The following is a 19,316-nucleotide window of genomic DNA, read 5'->3' as shown; positions in this document are numbered from 1 at the left end:
CATCAGAGGTAACTCTGGGTCTTGCTTTCCTGTGGCGGTCCTCATGAGAGCCAGTTTCACCATAACGCTTGATGTTTTTCGCGACTGCACTTGAAGAAACTTTTGAAAGGTTTGACTGACCTTCATGTCTTAAAGTAATGATGGACTGTCATTTCTCTTTGCTTATTTGAGCCGTTCTTGTCATAATATGGACTTGATCTTTTACCAAATAGGGTTATCTTCTGTATACCACCCCTACCTTGTCACAACACAACTGATTGGCTCAAATGCATAAAGAAGGAAATAAATTCAACAAATTAACTTTTAACCAGTTAAAAATGTTGCTAATTAGATAGCTATAGCTAGTAAGTTAGTCTTACAATTGGAACCACTCATGATAGTGTGCTGACAAAGGATAGAGACTGTACCGGAGTTCAAAGTTAGATAACTTGCTAGCTAGCGTGCTAATCCAAAACAGCTAGCTAAACAAATTGCATGGAAACTCTGTCATGTCGATGTTAGCTAGCTAACTGGCAGCTACGTTTGCTAGCTAGTGGAGCTAACTAGCAAGCTAGCAAGTAAATGGGATCTAGTTAGCTAGTTAGCTATATCATGCCAATGATTATCTTGTGTTAAATCATCTAGCAGATTGTCTATATTCAGAAATACGTTTTAGATTTTACCTAATGCTAGCTAGCTCGCTAGCAAACGTTTCCTAGCGAGCTAGGTAGGACAGCTGGAAAACGTTATCTAGCTAGATAGCTACTTAGCTAGCTGATCAGAGTGCTAAATCATCCAGCAGAATTTCTGTATTCAAAAGTGAAACAAATTGCATAGAGATTTACCTTTCCTCTATCAACATTTTTAAATTGTCAACAATGTTTATTTTGCGTAATCTTTTCTGTCTGGTCTTTGCACACTTCTCATAGCCACGTTCATCAGGATTCTTCACTACGCACTGCCACATGATGTCAGTGTCAACGCATTCCAGGTCATCTTTATTTCAAGCACGTTTCACAGATGGGCAGATCTCACAAAGTCAGGGGAATTTTTCAGAAACCAGCGAACCAACCCAATAATATGTATTGAGATGTTGAGATGAAGCCTTCATTCCTGAAATAAATAAGTGTCCCAATACATCATTAGGGTTTCAAATGTGGGGCAAGACACATCATGGGAGTTGACCTGAAAACCAACCATTTCTGTTCCTGGGACAGAGCAACAATGCATCACACCCAAATGTGAGAAAATAACTCTTGTTTATCTGTGCAAGCATTGAAAATAAGGTTGCATGATAATATATAAGGGTTCAACATTAAACACATGTATAGGTGCATTTATAAATGGTTAATAGCTAGAGGGAAATAGTGGCACACTATTTGGCTAGCACTGACTGGCTATCACACTAATTTGAACAATTTGTTATAACCCATTTATTAATGGTCTATAATGAATTTACAACTGATCAAATAACCGTTAATAATGTAATTACAAAACCTTTACAAATGGAATCTTATTGTAAAGTGTTACCTTTGCTGGTAATGTAACTGATAACTGTTACATTTTTTGTGGTATCACTATCAGATTACATGTAATCAGTTACTCCCCAATCCTGCGTATGCTTGTGTGTGTGTGTGTGTGTGTGTGTGTGTGTGTGTGTGTGTGTGTGTGTGTGTGTGTGTGTGTGTGTGTGTGTGTGTGTGTGTGTGTGTGTGTGTGTGTGTGTGTGTGTGTGTGTGTGTGTGTGTGTGTGTGTGTGTGTGTGTGTGTATATGTATATAATTATATATCTTTGCCAAAACCAGTTGAATGTGTTCAGTACACTGCTAGCTTCAGGGTTGACCTTGGATTCCAGGTTCAGATCCAATGTTGTCATTATTTCCCTATGTGCCATCAGATGGTTATCCGCACAGGGCCTGTGTGCTAATGGCACCCTATGCCCTATGGGCCCTGGTAAAGAGCAGGGCACTATATAGGGAATAGGATGCCATTTGGGACGGAACCATACTGTCCAGCCTAGCAAACAGGCTCATAGGGCTCTGCTCAAAATTAGTCATTTGAGATGTATAAAATGTATTTTGATGCATTTTAAAATCTTTTTTAATGCATAACATACATTTGTATGGAAATATATTAGTTGGCCAATTCTTTATTTTTCACGTGATTATTTTTCTCTGTTGATAATTGTACAGGCAAGGGGCTCTAGACTAGATGTGCAGAGGGAGAGTGTGTGTGTGTGCGTGCGTGCGTGCGTCCGTGCGTGCGTGTGTGTGCGTGCGTGAGTGAGTGAGTGTATACAGTATGTGTCTCCAGGTCCCGTGCCTCATTTGTAAACTGTGAATACGTACAAAATCTACCCCAAAATGTGTGTGCGCCAGTTTTCACGCAAAAGTTGCCGATTATAAAAAATGTAGTTCACGTGAGAATGCGCTAACCTCCCCGCAAACTTTAGCAAGCACTCTGCTAGTGGTTGAAATATTGTACTGCAAGCTGGCAAGTAGACCTAAGTTATTTGTACAGATGGGGAAAATCTCTGCATTTTATTTGTTTAATATAAAATAATTTGACATAGGAATGTTTTCTTATTTTTTTTATTTTCATAACCATTGCAGAATAAATTTCTCACCTTTTCTGTCCGTGATAGGTTCATATTTCCAAAGGGGCATACAACAAATTTCCATGCACATCTCTCATTTAATTGGGCCTAGTAGGGTAGTAAATAGATAGGCTATATGTATTTCCAGTTTTGCCATATAATTTAAAACCCCGTTATACAGTCGAACAGCTGAAATGTTGAAAACTTTTATTTTGAAGTAGGCAAATGTATGCTACTGTAAGTTTTGTAATAAAACATTTTTAGTCTGCCCTATACAATGTTTCAGAATTTGCGGGCAGTCCATCATTTTTAGTTTGGGGGAAAAGTCGATGCAAAACATTGTTGAATTAAAAAAAAAAAAAAAAAAAATTCTGCTGACAAGTCCACAACAAGTTGCCATTGTTTTCTCTTTCAGAAACTGACACAGTCCCTTTTCAGATACAGCTTAAATTACTGCTAAAGATTCAAACATTAAGACAGTAAAATAGAGACAGTAAAATACCCCCTTAAGAGGAAAAAATTATAACAAAATATGTCAAATATTATGTCAAATATTTGATAGTATGGGTAGACTACAGTATTGCTCTGCGATAGGAGAGTGTCGTCATTGCCTATTTAATCTCAGAACCTATATCAAGGCAGGACATAGAAACCCAATAGTTCCAAATTAGCCCTATACATCAAAATAAGGCCATTATTGTCACCATAAAAGGTGAATGGAGGGCGTTTTCCAGAGTTTTAATGCTGGTTCACACATGCACAGTTTTACGACAGGTCTGATTTATAACTGGAAACATGCACATGTATGGCGTAATGCAAGTTTATAAATCTCAATATTTTTGTACATACGCAGATGAAGAAATGGCGTACGCAGAAATTTTGTGAGAAATGTATAACTCAACGGTTGGTTAGTGGGGTCCTGTGACTGTGAAGTCCTGTGGTTGATGGCTGACCCTGGTCATGTGGTGGATTGATCGTCCCTTTCCTATATTAGAGACCGGTGTTTATACCCCCCTCCCACCTCCTCCACCCCGACTCTCTCCCCTGCTGGCCAAGACAGGTGGCCTGGGCTCTCCTCTGCTCTGTCTTTAACGATTTGTCAGGAATCTTTGCCAGAGACATGGTCTATAAATAAAAGGAGCGAGCGACTGAGTTCCTCTCTTTCTCTCGCTCACCCTCTACCTCTCACTCTGCTTTCCCTTCTGTCTTTCTTTCTACCTCTCTCTCTCCCTAACTCTCTCTCTTACTCTCACTTTCTTTTTCAATCTCGCTTTCTCTATCTCTCTCTCTCTAGCTGTGAGCCTGCTATGTTCTATAGATGTTTGTAGATGTACAGTTCAAGTCGGAAGTGTACATACACCTTAGCCAAATATATTTAAACTCAGTTTTTCACAATTCCTGACATTTAATCCTAGTAAAATGTCCCTGTCTTAGGTCAGTTAGGATCACCACTTTATTTTAAGAATGTGAAATGTCAGAATAATAGTAGAGAAAATGATTTCTTTCAGCTTTTATTTCTCTTCACATTCCCAGTGTGTCAGAAGTTTACATACACTCAAATAGTATTTGGTAGCATTGCCTTTAAATTGTTTAACTTGGGTCGAACGTTTCGGGTAGCCTTCCACAAGCTTTCCAGAATAAGTTGAGTGAACTTTTCCTCCTGACAAAGCTGTTCGGTGTTTAGGCCTCCTTTCTCACACACACTATTTCAGTTCTGCCTACACATTTTCTATAGGATTGAGGTCAGGGCTTTGTGATGGCCACTCCAATACCTTGACTTTGGTGTCCTTAAGCCATTTTGCCACAACTTTGGAAGTATGCTTGGGGTCATTGTCCATTTGGAAGACCCATTTGCGACCAAGCTTTAACTTCATGACTGATGTCTTGAGATGTTGCTTCAATATATCCAGGTAATTTTCCTCCTCATGGTGCCATCTATTTTGTGAAGTGCACCAGTCCTTCCTGCAGCAAAGCACCCCCACAACATGATGCTGCCACCCCCGTGCTTCACGGTTTGGATGGTGTTCTTCGGCTTGCAATCCTCCCTCTTTTTTGTCCAAACATAAGGATGGTCATTATGGCGGTTTTGGAGCAGTGGCTTCTTCCTTGCTGAGCAGCCTTTCTGGTTATGTCAATATAGTACTTGTTTTACTGTGGATATAGATACATCTGTAGCTATTTCTTCCAGCATCTTCACAAGGTCCTTTGCTGTTGTTCTGGGATTGATTTGCACTTTCGCACCAACATTTATTCATCTCTAGGAGACAGAACACGTCTAGCTCCTGAGCAATATTTTATTTTATTTCACCTTCATTTAACCAGGTAGGCTAGTTGAGAACAAGTTCTCATTTTCAACTGTGACCTGGCCAAGATAAATCAAAGCAGTTTGACACATACAACAACACAGAGTTACACATGGAATAAACAAACATACAATCAATAATACAGTAGAAAAATCTATATACAGCATGTGCAAATGAGGAAGGATAAGAAAGGTAAGGCAATAAATAGGCCATGGTGGCGAAGTAATTACAATATAGCAATTAAACACTGGAATGGTAGGGTGTGGGGAAGATGAATGTGCAAGTAGAGATTCTGGGGTACAAAGGAGCAAGATAAATAAATAAATACAGTATGGGGATGAGGTAGATTGGATAGGATATTTACAGATGAGCTATGTACAGGTGCAGTGATCTGGTTAGGACATCTACTTTGTGCATGACACAAGTCATTTTTCCAACAATTGTTTACAGATGTAACGGCTTTCCTCTTCCTCTTCATCCGAAGAGGAGGAGCAGGGATTGAACCAAAATGCAGCGTGGTTATATGACATGATATTTATTAAACAAAACTGAAAACACGAAGAACACTTGAATAGATACAAAAACAACAAACGACGTAGACTGACCTGAACGTAAGAACTTACATGAAACGAAGAACGCACGAACAGGAAAAACAGACTACACAAAAACTGAACGAACAAACAAACCGAAACCGAAACAGTCCCGTGTGGCGTAACATACACAGACACTGACACAGGAGACAACCACCCACAACAAACAATGTGAAAACACCTACCTTAATATGGCTCTAAATCAGAGGAAATGAAAACCACCTGCCTCTAATTGAGAGCCATATCAGGTCACCCTTTAACCAACATAGAAACACATAACATAGACTACCCACCCAAACTCACGCCCTGACCGTCAAACACATACAAAATAACAGAAAACCGGTCAGGAACGTGACAACAGACAGATTATTTCACTTATAATTCACTGTATCACAATTACAGTGGGTCAGAAGTTTACATACACTAAGTTGACTGTGCCTTTAAACAGCTTGGGAAATTCCAGAAAATTATGTCATGGCTTTAGAAGCTTCTGATAGTCTAATTGACATCATTTGAGTGCCTCTTTTCTTGACATCATGGTAAAATCTGAAGAAATCAGCCAAGACCTCCACAAGTTTGGATCACCCTTGGGAGCAATTTCCAAAATCATGAAGGTAGCACGTTCATCTGCACAAACAATAGTACGCAAGTATAAACACCATGGGACCACGCAGCCGAGGTGGCAGGTAACCTAGTGGTTAGAGCGTTGAACTAATAACCGAAAGGTTGCAAGTTCAAACCGCTGAGCTGATAAGGTAAAAATCTGTTGTTCTACTCCTGAAAAAGGCAGTTACCCCACTGTTCCTAGGCCGTCATTGAAAATAAAAATTTGTTCTTAACTGACTTGCCTAGTTAAATAAAGGTGAAATAAAAAAAATTATATGAAATAACCAACTTTCTAAAACTATAGTTTGTTAACAAGAAATGTGTGGAGTGGTTGAAGTTTTAATGATTCCAACCTAAGTGTATGTAAACTTCCGACTTCAACTGTATATGTGAAAACTCTGATAGCATCCGAAATCACCATAATCTCAGTAAAACTTTTCCTCAGGCTAATATAATGGTGTTCCGTCTCCTTACCAGTACGAAGGTCATACTCAATGACAATCTAACAACACACATTATCCCTCAAGCTTTTTGGACTTCATTTTGAAACTATGACATCATTTCCTGTTGTTTTGACAGAGAACGCAGGCCGGGAGCAGGTGGTGGCGGGGGAAGAGTGGCGTACCAATGTCACCGTGATGACAACCATGGCGGTGGGTGCGGTTGTTGTTGAAGGCGGAGGCGGCAAACATCAAATGACGATAGAGGCCAAACCGCCGCTGCACACCAAGCTGGATGTGATCAAGAAGGAGCAGAATAAGAAGAGCCAGAGCTACAAGATGGAGTCAGGATCTGGGGGAGTCAAAGCCAACATTCCCAGGTTTTCTCTGGAGGACAAGAGGGAGACCGAATATGTAAGTAATGACTCCGTCTAGCACCATGGATATAGATATTTAACTAATACCTACCACCCCTATTTCTCACATACCGTACAGAGACCCACCTGTTTATTGACACAAACAGATCCACCCCCTCCCCTCATCTGTTTACTGACACACACTCATGTGTGTACTGTGTTCGTACTGCGTTTGTACAGTGTTAGTACTGCATTAGTACAGTGTTAGTACTGTGTTAGTACTGTGTTAATACCGTTTTATAGAGGTGTTATGTGCTTTGAGTACAGTGTTAGTACAGCTTTCTAGAGGTGTTATGTGCTGTTAGTACAGTTATTACAGTGTTAGTACGGTGTTAGTATGGTGTTAGTACAGTTCTATTGAGGTGTTGTGTGCTGTGTATGCAGGGCCCATGCAGGAGAGAGATGGAGAGCATTCTGAACAGTCTTAAAATCACCAATGTGCTCATCCCCAGAGGCGTCCGCATCCCCAACTGTGGCAAAAAAGGCTTCTACAAGAAAAAACAAGTGAGTCTCGCTTTGCTTTAGGTATTATACACACACACACACACACACACACACACACACACACACACACACACACACACACACACACACACACACACACACACACACACACACACACACACACACACACACACACACACACTATACAGGCTTCAAAAAGAAACCTCACCAAGGCCCCCCAAAGCTTTCTTTGACAGTACCTTGACAGAAACAGAAACATCAATAGCATTATCAACATAAACAATAACCAGGTATTACAGTGACAACTGCACTCTGCTGACTCACTACACTCTTACCAATTCTGGGTTTAAAGACATCTTATTATTTGGTAACCTAGCACTGAGTAAAGATTGGCCAGAACACACGCTTAGTTATTTTGACCCAGCCAGTTGGGTTGAGTGAATAACCCAACAAATTAGGATTACCCAAACATGGGTGATTTAACCATCAGTTAATGTTTTTTTTGTTTTTTTTTACTGTAATGCTGGGTTGCCTTAGCAACGGGGTTATACACGTTTGATCTTAATATGTGACGACTATACAGCAGAACAGCTTAACAGGAATGACATTTACGCTCATGGGTGGCTAAAAAGAACTATCTGAAGGCCACGCCCCAACTAAACTACGCCTCCAGTCTTTTGATCTGACCCATTGGATCATATCTCAATAACCCAGCACCAATAACCCAAAGGTTTTTAAAGAAAACAACCCAACAGCTAATGACCCAACGCCTGCAACCCAGCAGTTGGGTCAACCAAACAACCCAGCATTTTTTTTAGAGTGTAGGAACAGCAAATTCATTTGTTAAAGAACATTTTCAAAAATGTCAACTTGATATCTATCGTCTTCAGCACCACCCCAACATCAACATCATTTGTGAAAATGGCGCTATTCTATGTTTCGTAGTAAAAAGATACAGGAAGATTTGTTTCCAATGACATCATCGGTATGCATCGTGGTTTTAATTAATTATGAGTAGGCGTTGCCTACTAATTGTCTACTAATTGTTTGATGATGTCATTGGGAACACTTATCTTCCTCCATCTTTCTTTACTACAAAACATAGAAACCATTTCTCGCATACAGTATGTTGATGTTGGGGTGGTGCTGAGATGAGGAATATTAGGTAGAACATTCTAGAAATGCCCCTTTAAGTGAGTGTGTGTTTGAGAGAGAGGATGTGAGTGTGGTGTGAGCCTGTGTGTGACACTAGATGTGGTGGAGGAGGAGTGTGGCTGGCATGCATCTGGTGGAGAGCGAAGAAAGCAAGTATTTTGGTGAGGGCGATGGGAGGTCTCACTAGAGAAAACACAGAGACTACCACTGGTGTTGTTCTTAAAGTCTGTGGCGGGACAGACGTCGGCCACCCATGGTCTATACACCGACGGAGAATAGAGGGAGTAGAAAATACATCCGATATTTGCAGAATGCTGGGTCTGTGTTGGGCATACAATATGCTTCATATCAATTGTAAATACATTACATTTAACGACAATACATATTATTACATAATGTATTATCCATACGGAGAGGATATGATGCAACAGCCTACTGGACGGAGGGAGGGGGGTGGTCCACACACACACACACACACACACACACACACACACACACACACACACACACACACACACACACACACACACACACACACACACACACACACACACACACACACACACACACACACACACACACACACACCATCCAACCCAGTAAATACCCCTATCATCCCACTTCCCAGGGGCAGAAGGTCTGAGAAATGGTCTCTGTCGATTCTGAGAAATAGAATGAGTCATATTATAACCCCCTTTAACATCACCGTGGCTCAGAGACCATTGGAACCCACCACACGCGCACGCACATAGAGTCATGGCCAAAAGTTTTGAGAATTACACAAATATTATACACAAATATACATTTTCACAAAGTCTGCTGCCTCAGTGTCTTTAGATATTTTTGTCAGATGTTACTATGGAATACTGAAGTATAATTACAAGCATTTCATGAGTGTCAAAGGATTTTATTGAAAATTACATGAAGTTGATACAAAGAGTCAATATTTGTAGTGTTGACACTTCTTTTTCAAGACCTCTGCAATCCACCCTGGCATGCTGTCAATTAACTTCTTGGCCACATCCTGACTGATGGCAGCCCATTCTTGCATAATCAATGCTTGGAGTTTGTCAGAATATATGGATTTTTGTTTGTCCACCAGCGTCTTGAGGATTCACCACAAGTTCTCATGGGATTATGGTCTGGGGAGTTTCCTGGCCATGGACCCAAAATATCGATGTTTTGTTCACCGAGCCAGTTAGTTATCACTTTTGCCTTATGGCAAGGTGCTCCATCATGCTGGAAAGGGCATTGTTCATCACCAAACTGTTCCAGGATGGTTGGGAGAAGTTGCTCTCTGAGGATGTGTTGGTACCATTCTTTATTCGTGGCTGTGTTTTTAGGCAAAATTGTGAGTGAGCCCACTCCCTTGGCTGAGAAGCAACCCCACACATGAATGGTCTCAGGATGCTTTACTGTTGGCATGACACAGGACTGATGGTAGCGCTCAGCTTGTCTTCTCCGGACAAGCTTTTTTCCGGATGCCCCAAACAATCGGAAAGGGGATTCATCAGCAGTCCAATCCCTGTACCTTTTGCAGAATATCAGTCTGTCCCTGATGTTTTTCCTGGAGGAAAGTGGCTTCTTTGCTGCCCTTCTTGACACCAGGCCATCCTCCAAAAGTTCTTGCCTCATTGTTCGAACACAATCAGCATGACAGAGTGATCTCCAGCCTTGTCCTCGTCAACACTCACACCTGTGTTAACAAGAGAATCACTGACATGATGTCAGCTGGTCCTTTTGTGGCAGGGCTGAAATGCAGTGGAAATGTTTTGTGGCGATTCAGTTCATTTGCATGGCAAAGAGGGACTTTGCAATTAATTGCAATTCATCTGATCACTCTTCATAACATTCTGGAGTATATGCAAATTGCCATCATACAAACTGAGGCAGCAGACTTTGTGAAAATTAATATTTGGGTCATTCTCAAAACTTTTGGCCACGACTGTACACATGCGCGCACATATTTACATGTTCCGAGGCATAGACACGCGCACGCGCGCACGCACACGCGCACGCACACACACACGCACGCACACTGTACATGCAGTGACATGTATAACAGTTGGATATGTGAATTGATTTCGATGCTCAGTATAAGTCTGGTTTGGTTGGAGAGAGTGTGATTAGATTGGGGCTGTAGCCACTATGGCAGTAACCTACTAATCAGGGCTCCGTTATGATTTTTTTTTCAAGGAGCTCTTGTTCCTAAATTGAAAAAGTAAGGAGCACACAAAGAAATTTAGGAGCACAATGAAAGTATTTGAGGAAGACTGCTTAATATTCTAAATATTTGAGTCACTTAGGTGAGACCAAAATGTTTAGCTGCCCCTTTAATGGGCGGGACGTTACCATTGTGATGGTGGGACTCGCATGTCTGTCTGTTAGTGATGGGAAGTTTGACTCTTTTTACTGACTCGTTCAGTTTTCGACTTGTTTAGCCAAAAGAACAAACCTTTCGACTCATTTCGTTCATTTGAGTTAGTAATGCCCAGAGCACGCAGGACTCCCTATCAGCGAACGATGATCTGAAAACTCTAAAGGGTCATGATTCTACAAGCCTCTCGTTCACGTTGTTCGTTATAGGGGGCTTATTGGAGCTGTCATTTGTGACTGAGACAAGTGTAAAAGTGTGCTTTAAACAATGTAGGCCACATTTGTTGATCGCTAGGCATACAATTACGATTATTTCTTGATATATTTGAAAGGAGGTCTAGTTGTGGCCACATCTGGACTATATTGTGAACGACTGTTGGAGGAATGCATCGCTTGACTGCCATGAGGGTGATAAGCAAAATATAGTTCGCTAACTTCAGCCCCCCAAACGATTCATTCCTTAAGTTCGAGTTTATTGAGCAGAGGCTGTGTATGTTTTGGTTATACAAAGCAGTGTCCATCTTAACATTCAATAATCAATGAATTGCATTCTTTCTTGCACCATGAGATCAATTATCAGTTCTAAACATGTATTTTTCTTCTGTATGCTGCCTGCAGCATCATCTATTTTCCTGCGGACATATATGACAGACAGTCGGAGCGCGTCTCTGGAGCTGCTGAGCCAGAGGAGCATGTATCGATCCTGCTGTACAAAAAAAAAAAACGAGTCACTTAGAAAAAACGAATCATGACACTCTAGTCAGTTAAAATAGTAATTAAAAAGGACAAATCGTTCGCAAACTTCACACCACTACTGACTGTGAGAGATGAGATTCTCCAGTGTCTCTCTCCGTTAGCAGTTGAGCAAGCGCCAACTAACATTGAAAAACCACCTTGCGTGTTAACAAAACAATGTACATAGTCAAGAGGACAAATTCACACTTGAGTAGACTTTCGGGTAAATTTGACCAACTTTTATGCCTGTGCGCTTCTAAAAATGAATCTTTCAGAACTTCACTCACAGTGCGCAAAGCCCCCCAGGAACTGTTGCTGCTTGAGGTGGGATAGCTATATTGGATTCGTAGTTCTTTGTGTGATTAGCTAACACCTATGAAACAAAATGGCAGAAATACTTTGAAAATAGCTAATAGCAATTGTTTTTGCTATAAATCACAACTCGCACATGTGCTCAAACTTTATTTTCTCAGTTCAAACACATCTATTTTAGGTGCATAAGCGTGTAAAATAGTCTCACTATAGAGCCCTGCTAAGAGTACTATATGGCCTGGTCTCTCTCTGTCTCTCATGGTCTCTCTGTAGCTACTATGACCATGTCTTTCTCTGTCTCTCATTGTCTCTCTGTAGCTTCTATAGCCTGGCCTCTCTGTCTGTTAACCTTTGTCCTACTAAGATGTTCTCTTAGAAACATGTGTCCCTCAGATGACTGGGTGGGAGTTTATATGAATCTGTAAATGTTAAGTCATGCTCCAGCTCCTGCCCCCCTCAGTGTGGATAGATAGAGGGGAGTAGGGGGCAGGGGAGTAGGGGGTAGTGCTAGAGGCACGGGCGAGCCTGCAGGGGTGTTGTGGTATACCAATCGAGGGGAATGTGCGGTCATGGTGTGTTCCAGACATTTAAGACCGGAAAACACAGTGAAGAGGAGACCGTGTGAACAGTCTAGACTAGAGTGACAATACTGAGAGAAGGAGAAAGAAGGGGGGGTTTAGAAAGAATGGGAAGAGAGGAATGGAAAGAAGGAAGGAGGGAGGGAGTAGAGTCATGGAAGGGTGTGTGTGTGTGTGTGTGTGTGTGTGTGTGTGCGTGCGTGTGTGTGTGTGTGTGTGTGTGTGTGTGTGTGTGTGTGTGTGTGTGTGCGCGCGCGTGTGTGTGTGTGTGTGTGTGTGTGTGTGTGTGTGTGTGTGTGTGTGTGTGTGTGTGTGTGTGTGTGTGTGTGTGTGTGTGTGTGTGGGTGTGTGTGTGTGGTGTGAGGGTCAGCTGTTTGTTCCCCAGCACTCGACAGCAATTGCTAATAACCCATCTGCAACCACCTGACTATACAGTGCATTCGGAAAGTATTCAGACACCTTGACTTTTTCCACATTTTGTTATGTTACAGCCTTATTTTAATATTGATTAAATAAATGTTTTTCCTCATAAATCTACTCATACTGTAATGCCCCATAATGACAAAGCGAAAACCCGTTCTTAGACATTTTTTATTTATAAAAAATACAAACAGAAATACCTTATTTACATGCACTACCGTTCAAAAGTTTGGGGTCCCTTAGAAATGTCCTTGTTTTTTTTGTCCATCAAAATACATAAAATAGATCAGAAATACAGTGTAGTCACTAATAATGTTGTAAATGACTATTGTAGCTGGAAACGGCTGATTTCTAATGGAATATCTAAATAGGCATACAGAGGCCCATTAACAGCAACCATCACTCTTGTGTTCCAATGGTACGTTGTGTTAGCTAATCCAAGTTTATCATTTTAAAAGGCTAATTGATCATTAGAAAACCCTTTTGCAATTATGTTAGCACAGCTGAAAAATGTTATGCTGATTAAAGAAGCAATACAACTGGCCTTCTTTAGACTGGTTGAGTATCTGGAGCATCAGCCTTTGTGGGTTCGATTGCAGGCTCAAAATGTAAAAGAAACAAAGGCCTTCCTTTTGAAACTCGTCAGTCTATTCTTGTTCTGAGAGATTTAGGCTATTCCGTGCGAGAAATTGCCAAGAAACTGAAGATCTGATGTAACGCTCCCTTCACATAACAGCTCAAACTGGCTCTAACCAGAATTGAAAGAGGAGTGAGAGGCCCCGGTGCACAACTGAGCAAGAGGACAAGTACATTAGAGTGTCTAGTTTGAGAAACAGTCGCCTCACAAGTCCTGAACTGGCCACCTTTCCGGTTTGAGAAACAGTCGCCTCACAAGTCCTCAACTGGCAGCTTCATTAAATAGCACCCGCAAAACATCAGTCTCAACGTCAACAGTGAAGAGGCGTCTCCGGGATGCTGGCATTCTAGTCAGAGTTCCTCTGTCCAGTGTGTGTGTTATTTTGCCCATCTTAATATTTTATTTTTATTGGCCAGTCTGAGATATGGCTTTTTCTTTGCAACCTCAGTGCAGTGGGCAGCTGGGAGGAGGTGCTCTTATTCTCCATGGACTTTACAGTGTCCCAGAACTTTGAGTTTGTGCTACAGGATGCACATTTCTGTTTGAAAAAGCTAGCCTTAGCTTTCCTAACTGCCTGTGTATATTGGTTCCTAACTTCCCTGAAAAGCTGCATATCACGGGGGCTGTTCGATGCTAATGCAGAACGCCACAGGATGTTTTTGTGCTGGTCAAGGGCAGTCAGGTCTGGAGAAAACCAAGGGCTATATCTATTCCTGGTAAAAAAAAATAATAATGGGGCATGCTTATTTAAGACGGTGAGGAAGGCACTTTTAAAGAATAACCAGGCATCCTCTACTGACGGGATGAGGTCAATATTCTTCCAGGATACCCGGGCCAGGTCGATTAGAAAGGCCTGCTCGCTGAAGTGTTTTAGGGAGCGTTTGACAGCGTTGGGCGTTTGACCGCAGACCCATTACGGATGCAGGCAATGAGGCAGTGATCACTGTGATCTTGGTTGAAAACAGCAGAGGTGTATTTAGAGGGCAAGTTGGTCAGGATGATATCTATGAGGGTGCCCGTGTTTACGGATTTGTGGTTGTACCTGGTGGGTTCATTAATAATTTGTGTGCGATTGAGGGCATCAAGCTTAGATTGTAGGATGGCCAGGGTGTTAAGCATGTCACTGTTTACCTGGCTGTCACCTAGCAGCACGAGCTCTGAGGATAGATGGGGGGCAATCAATTCACATATGGTGTCCAGGGCACAGCTGGGGGCAGAGGGGGGTCTATAACAAGCGGCAACAGTGAGAGACTTGTTTCTGGAAAGATGGATTTTTAAAAGTAGTATAAGGTCTCACAGTTGACAATGCGTGTCAGAGCAAAAACCAATCCAAGAGTTCGAAGGAACTGTATGTAGAGCTCAGAGATAAGATTGTATCGAAGTACAGATCTGGGGAAGGCTACCAAAACAATTCTGCAGCATTAAAGATCCCCAAGAACACATTGGCCTCCATCATTCTTAAATGGAAGAAGTTTGGAACCAGACTCTTCCTAGACTCTTCCTAGAGCTGACCGCCGGACCAAACTGAGCCATCGGGAGGAAGGGTCTTGATTAGGTTACAAAGAACCTGATGGTCACTCTGACAGCCCTCCAGAGTTCCTCTGTGAAGATGGGAGAACCTTACAGAAGGACAACCAGCTCTGCAGCACTCCACCAGCCAGGCCTTTATGGTAGAATGGCCAGACGGATGCCACTCCTCAGTAAAAGGCACATGACAGATCGCTTGGAGTTTGCCAAAAGGCACCTAAAGATTCTCAGACCATGAGAAACAAGATTCTCTGGTCTGATGAAAGATTGAACACTTTGGCCTGAATGCCAAGCATCACATCTTGAAGAAACCTGGCACCATCCCTACGGTGAAGCATGTAGTCATGCTGTGGGGATCTTTTTCATGGACTGGGAGACTAGGCAGGATCGAGGGAAAGATGAATGGAGCAATGAGCAGAGAGATCCTTGATGATAACCTGCTCCAGAATGCTCAGGACCTCAGACTGGGGCGAAGGTTCACCTTCCAACAGGAAAACAACCAAGAACACAGCCAAGACAACGCAAAACTGGCTTCGGGACAAGTCTCTGAATGTCCTTGAGTGGCCCAGCCAGACCCCGAACTTGAACCCAATCTAACATCTCTGGAGAGACCTGAAAATAGCTGTGCAGCGATGCTCCCCTTCCAACCCGACAGCGCTTGAGAGGATCTGCAGAGAAGAATGGGTGAAACTCCCCAAATACAGGTGTGCCAAGCTTGTAGCGTCATACGCAGGAACACTCAAGTCTGTAATCGCTGCCAAAGATGCTTCAACAAAGTACTGAATAAAGGGTCTGAATACTTATGGAAATGTAATATTTCAGGTTTTTATTTGTAATAAACTTGCAAGAAAAAATGTTTTTTCTTTGTCATTATGGGGTATTGTGTGTAAATTGATGAGGAAAAAAAAACAATTTAATCCATTTTAGAATACGGCTGTAACATAACAAAATGTGGAAAAGTCTAGTTGTCTGAATACTTTCCAAATGCACAGTATGTGATGAAGTGAAAATCTGAGGCCCACACCCAACCCTAACCCGCTAATACAGAAAATGTGCAGTAGGGTACAGTCAAAGACGGCGGACATTTTTTTTTGACAGGGGGTGCAGGATTTATTTTGCCTGATTTAGTTTCTGCTTTTAATTTTCAACATTTTTGTAGGCTATTTGTTAGTCAACTTGTCTATAATTAGATACGTGCCGCTTCTCTTCTGTCATTATATGTTGCCCTAGAAGACTAAATAAACCCTTGCTCACCATAAAATGAATGTTTCAATGTAGTTGACATCAGTAAAGTTTCTCTGTTATCTTCTTTCGCAGAGCAGATGTTTGGGACTGGGGAGAAAATGCAATAACATTTAAAAAAGTCAAATATTTTCTCTGAAAAATGTCCAAGAGTTGTAAGGAAATAGAAAGCTGTGAAAACGACCCAACATGTTTCTGATAAGATTGCAGTTTGGCTTGGATGCTTATTTTAAGTGGTTGAAATACAATCAGCGTTTATGATGCTGATAAGATAGCACCTCTACAGACGATATCTAACTGAGCGTTCGCATTCTCTCAAGATGCTGAAAGAAATATATCATATCTTGTCACGCCCTGACCGTAGAGAGCGTTTTATGTCTCTATTTTGGTTTGAACATCACCGTCCTTAGGAGGCAGCTAGGGGCCAAGGATTACACGGCAACACGGCTGGCAAGGAAGCCCGAGAGGCAGCCCCCAAAATTCTTTGGGGAGGCACACGGGGAGTGTGGCAGAGTCAGGTTTGAGACCTGAGCCAACTCCCCGTGCTTACCGTGGCAAGAGAATAACCGGGCAGGCACCGTGTTATGCGGTGACACGCACGGTGTCCCCAGTGCGCACTCATAGCCCGGTGCGCTACATCGCAGCTCCTCGCATCGGCCGGGCTAGAGTGGGCATCGAGCCAGGAAGGATTGTGCCAGTCCTGCTCTCCAGACCTCCAGTACGTCTCTACGGCCCAGGATATCCTGTGCCGGCTCTGCGCACTATGTCTCCAGTGCGTCTGCACAGCCCAGTGCGTCCTGTGCCTGCGCCCCGCACGTGCCAGCCAGGACGGGTTGCGCAGGCTCTTAGCTCGAGACCTCCAGTGCGCCTCCACGGCCCAGTGTATTCGGTGCCTCGGCCAAGGACAAGGCCTCCTGCATGTCTCCCCAGCCTGGTGAGTCCTGTGCTTGTGCTAAGAACTAACCCTCCTGCATGTCTCCCCAGCCTGGTGAGTCCTGTGCCTGCTCCCAGAGCCAGGCCTCCTGTGTGTCTCTCTATTCCAGTGATGATCCATGGCACAAAGCCTCCAGTGATGATCCATGGTAAGAAGCCTCCAGTGATGATCCATGGCACAAAGCCTCCAGTGATGATCCATGGTAAGAAGCCTCCAGGGATGATCCATGGCACGAAGCCTCCAGTGATGATCCATGGCAAGAAGCCTCCAGTGATGATCCAGGGCAAGAAGCCTCCAGTGATGATCCATGGCACGAAGCCTCGAGTGTTGATCCATGGCACGAAGCCTCCAGTGTTGATCCATGAAACGAAGCCTCCAGTGATGATCCATGGTACGGAGCCTCCAGTGATGATCCATGGCACGAAGCCTCCAGTGTTGATCCATGAAACGAAGCCTCCAGTGATGATCCATGGTACGGAGCCTCCAGTGATGATCCATGGCAAGAAGCATCCAGTGATGATCCATGGCACGAAGCCTCCAGTGATGATCCATGGCAAGAAGCCTCCAGTGATGATCCATGGCACGAAGCCTCCAGTGATGATCCATGGCACGAAGCCTCCTACGAAGGCCGCCAGTCCGGAGCCTCCAGCGACGCCCTTCAGTCCGGAGCCTCCAGAGACTTTCGCCAGTCCGGAGCCTCCAGCGACGCCCTCCAGTCCGGAGCCTCCAGTGACGCCCTTCAATCCGGAGCCTCCAGTGACGTCCTTCAGTCCGGAGCCTCCAGTGACGCCCTCCAGTCCGGAGCCTCCAGCGACGTCCTTCAGTCCGGACCCTCCAGCAACGCCCTTCAGTCCGGAGTCTCCAGCGACGCCCTTCAGTCCGGACTCCAGCGACGCCCTCCAGCCCGGAGCCTCCAGCGTCGCCCTTCAGTACGGAGCTTCCGGAGGCGCCCTTCAGTCCGGAGCTTCCAGAGGCGCCCTTCAGTCCGGGGACCGCTACAAGGGTTCCCTGTCCGGCCCACGCTACCAGGGCGCCCAGTCCGGCCCCCACAACGAGGGTCCCCAGTCCGGAGTCGGCGGCGAGGGTCCCCGCTCTAGAGGCGCCACCTAAGTGGGCCGAGCCAGAGGTGGAGCGGGGTCTACGTCTCTCACCAGAGCCGCACCGCGGAGAAATGCCCACCCAGACCCTCCCCTATGGGTTCAGGTTTTGCGGCCGGAGTCCGCAACTTTGGGGGGGGGGGGGGGGGTACTGTCACGCCCTGACCTTAGAGAGCTTTTTATGTCTCTATTTTGGTTTGGTCAGGGTGTGATTTGGGTGGGTATTCTATGTTCTATGTTCTATGATTTTGTATTTCTATGTGTTGGGCCGGGTGTGGTTCTCAATCAGGGACAGCTGTCTATCGTTGTCTCTGATTGAGAACCATACTTAGGTAGCCTTTTTCGCACCTGTATTTATGGGTAGTTGTCCATGTTTAGTTGCCTGTGAGCACTACGTTGGCTTCACGTTTCGTTTGTTGGTTTGTTAATTTGTTAGTTTGTTAAGTGTTCTTCGTTGAATTAAAAGATGTAATCCAATCGCGCTGCACCTTGATCCACTCCTTTAAACGGCCGTGACATATCTTTCCACTTCTGTTCTCTAGTCAACATTTTGCTAACATTTGGCGTATCATTTTACTGCAAGAAATGCTTAATTCTGTAGGAGTTAATATTATGTCTATGTGAGAGGTTATAGACCTACAGTCAGATTTCAGTTTCCATTTAACCCATCTGAACAGACAGTTCCCTTGAACGTCCCGATTTGAAGTCCAAGTCTTGTGACTGTCGAATTTGTATAGCGCCTGACATTCATCACACATAACATAGCCGACACTGCCATCATCCTCTTTTACCACTTCACCACATCTTTCCTGAACATTACATTTTCTGGAATTACTTTTCTCCCTTCGCTTTATTTGCAACTCTCCGTTTCGCAGCTTTTCTCTTATTGAACTGTACTCTGACATTTT

The 19,316-nt window shown here is 43.5% G+C and overlaps 1 protein-coding gene across 1 annotated transcript in view; it reads left to right on the top strand.

The window, feature by feature from the left end:
* Nucleotides 1-19,316, top strand: part of LOC129855491 (insulin-like growth factor-binding protein 3) — a 59,908-nt gene that overhangs the window by 20,016 nt on the left and 20,576 nt on the right. The window contains exons 2-3 of the mRNA XM_055923208.1: nt 6,654-6,928; nt 7,315-7,434. Of these exons, the coding sequence (XP_055779183.1) occupies nt 6,654-6,928; nt 7,315-7,434 (395 nt within the window). The remainder of the gene's footprint in view (nt 1-6,653; nt 6,929-7,314; nt 7,435-19,316) is intronic.

This window comes from Salvelinus fontinalis, chromosome 5 (assembly GCF_029448725.1).
Source record: "Salvelinus fontinalis isolate EN_2023a chromosome 5, ASM2944872v1, whole genome shotgun sequence".
NCBI classification, from domain to species: Eukaryota; Metazoa; Chordata; class Actinopteri; order Salmoniformes; family Salmonidae; genus Salvelinus; species Salvelinus fontinalis.
This window is presented reverse-complemented; position numbering and strand designations above follow the sequence as displayed.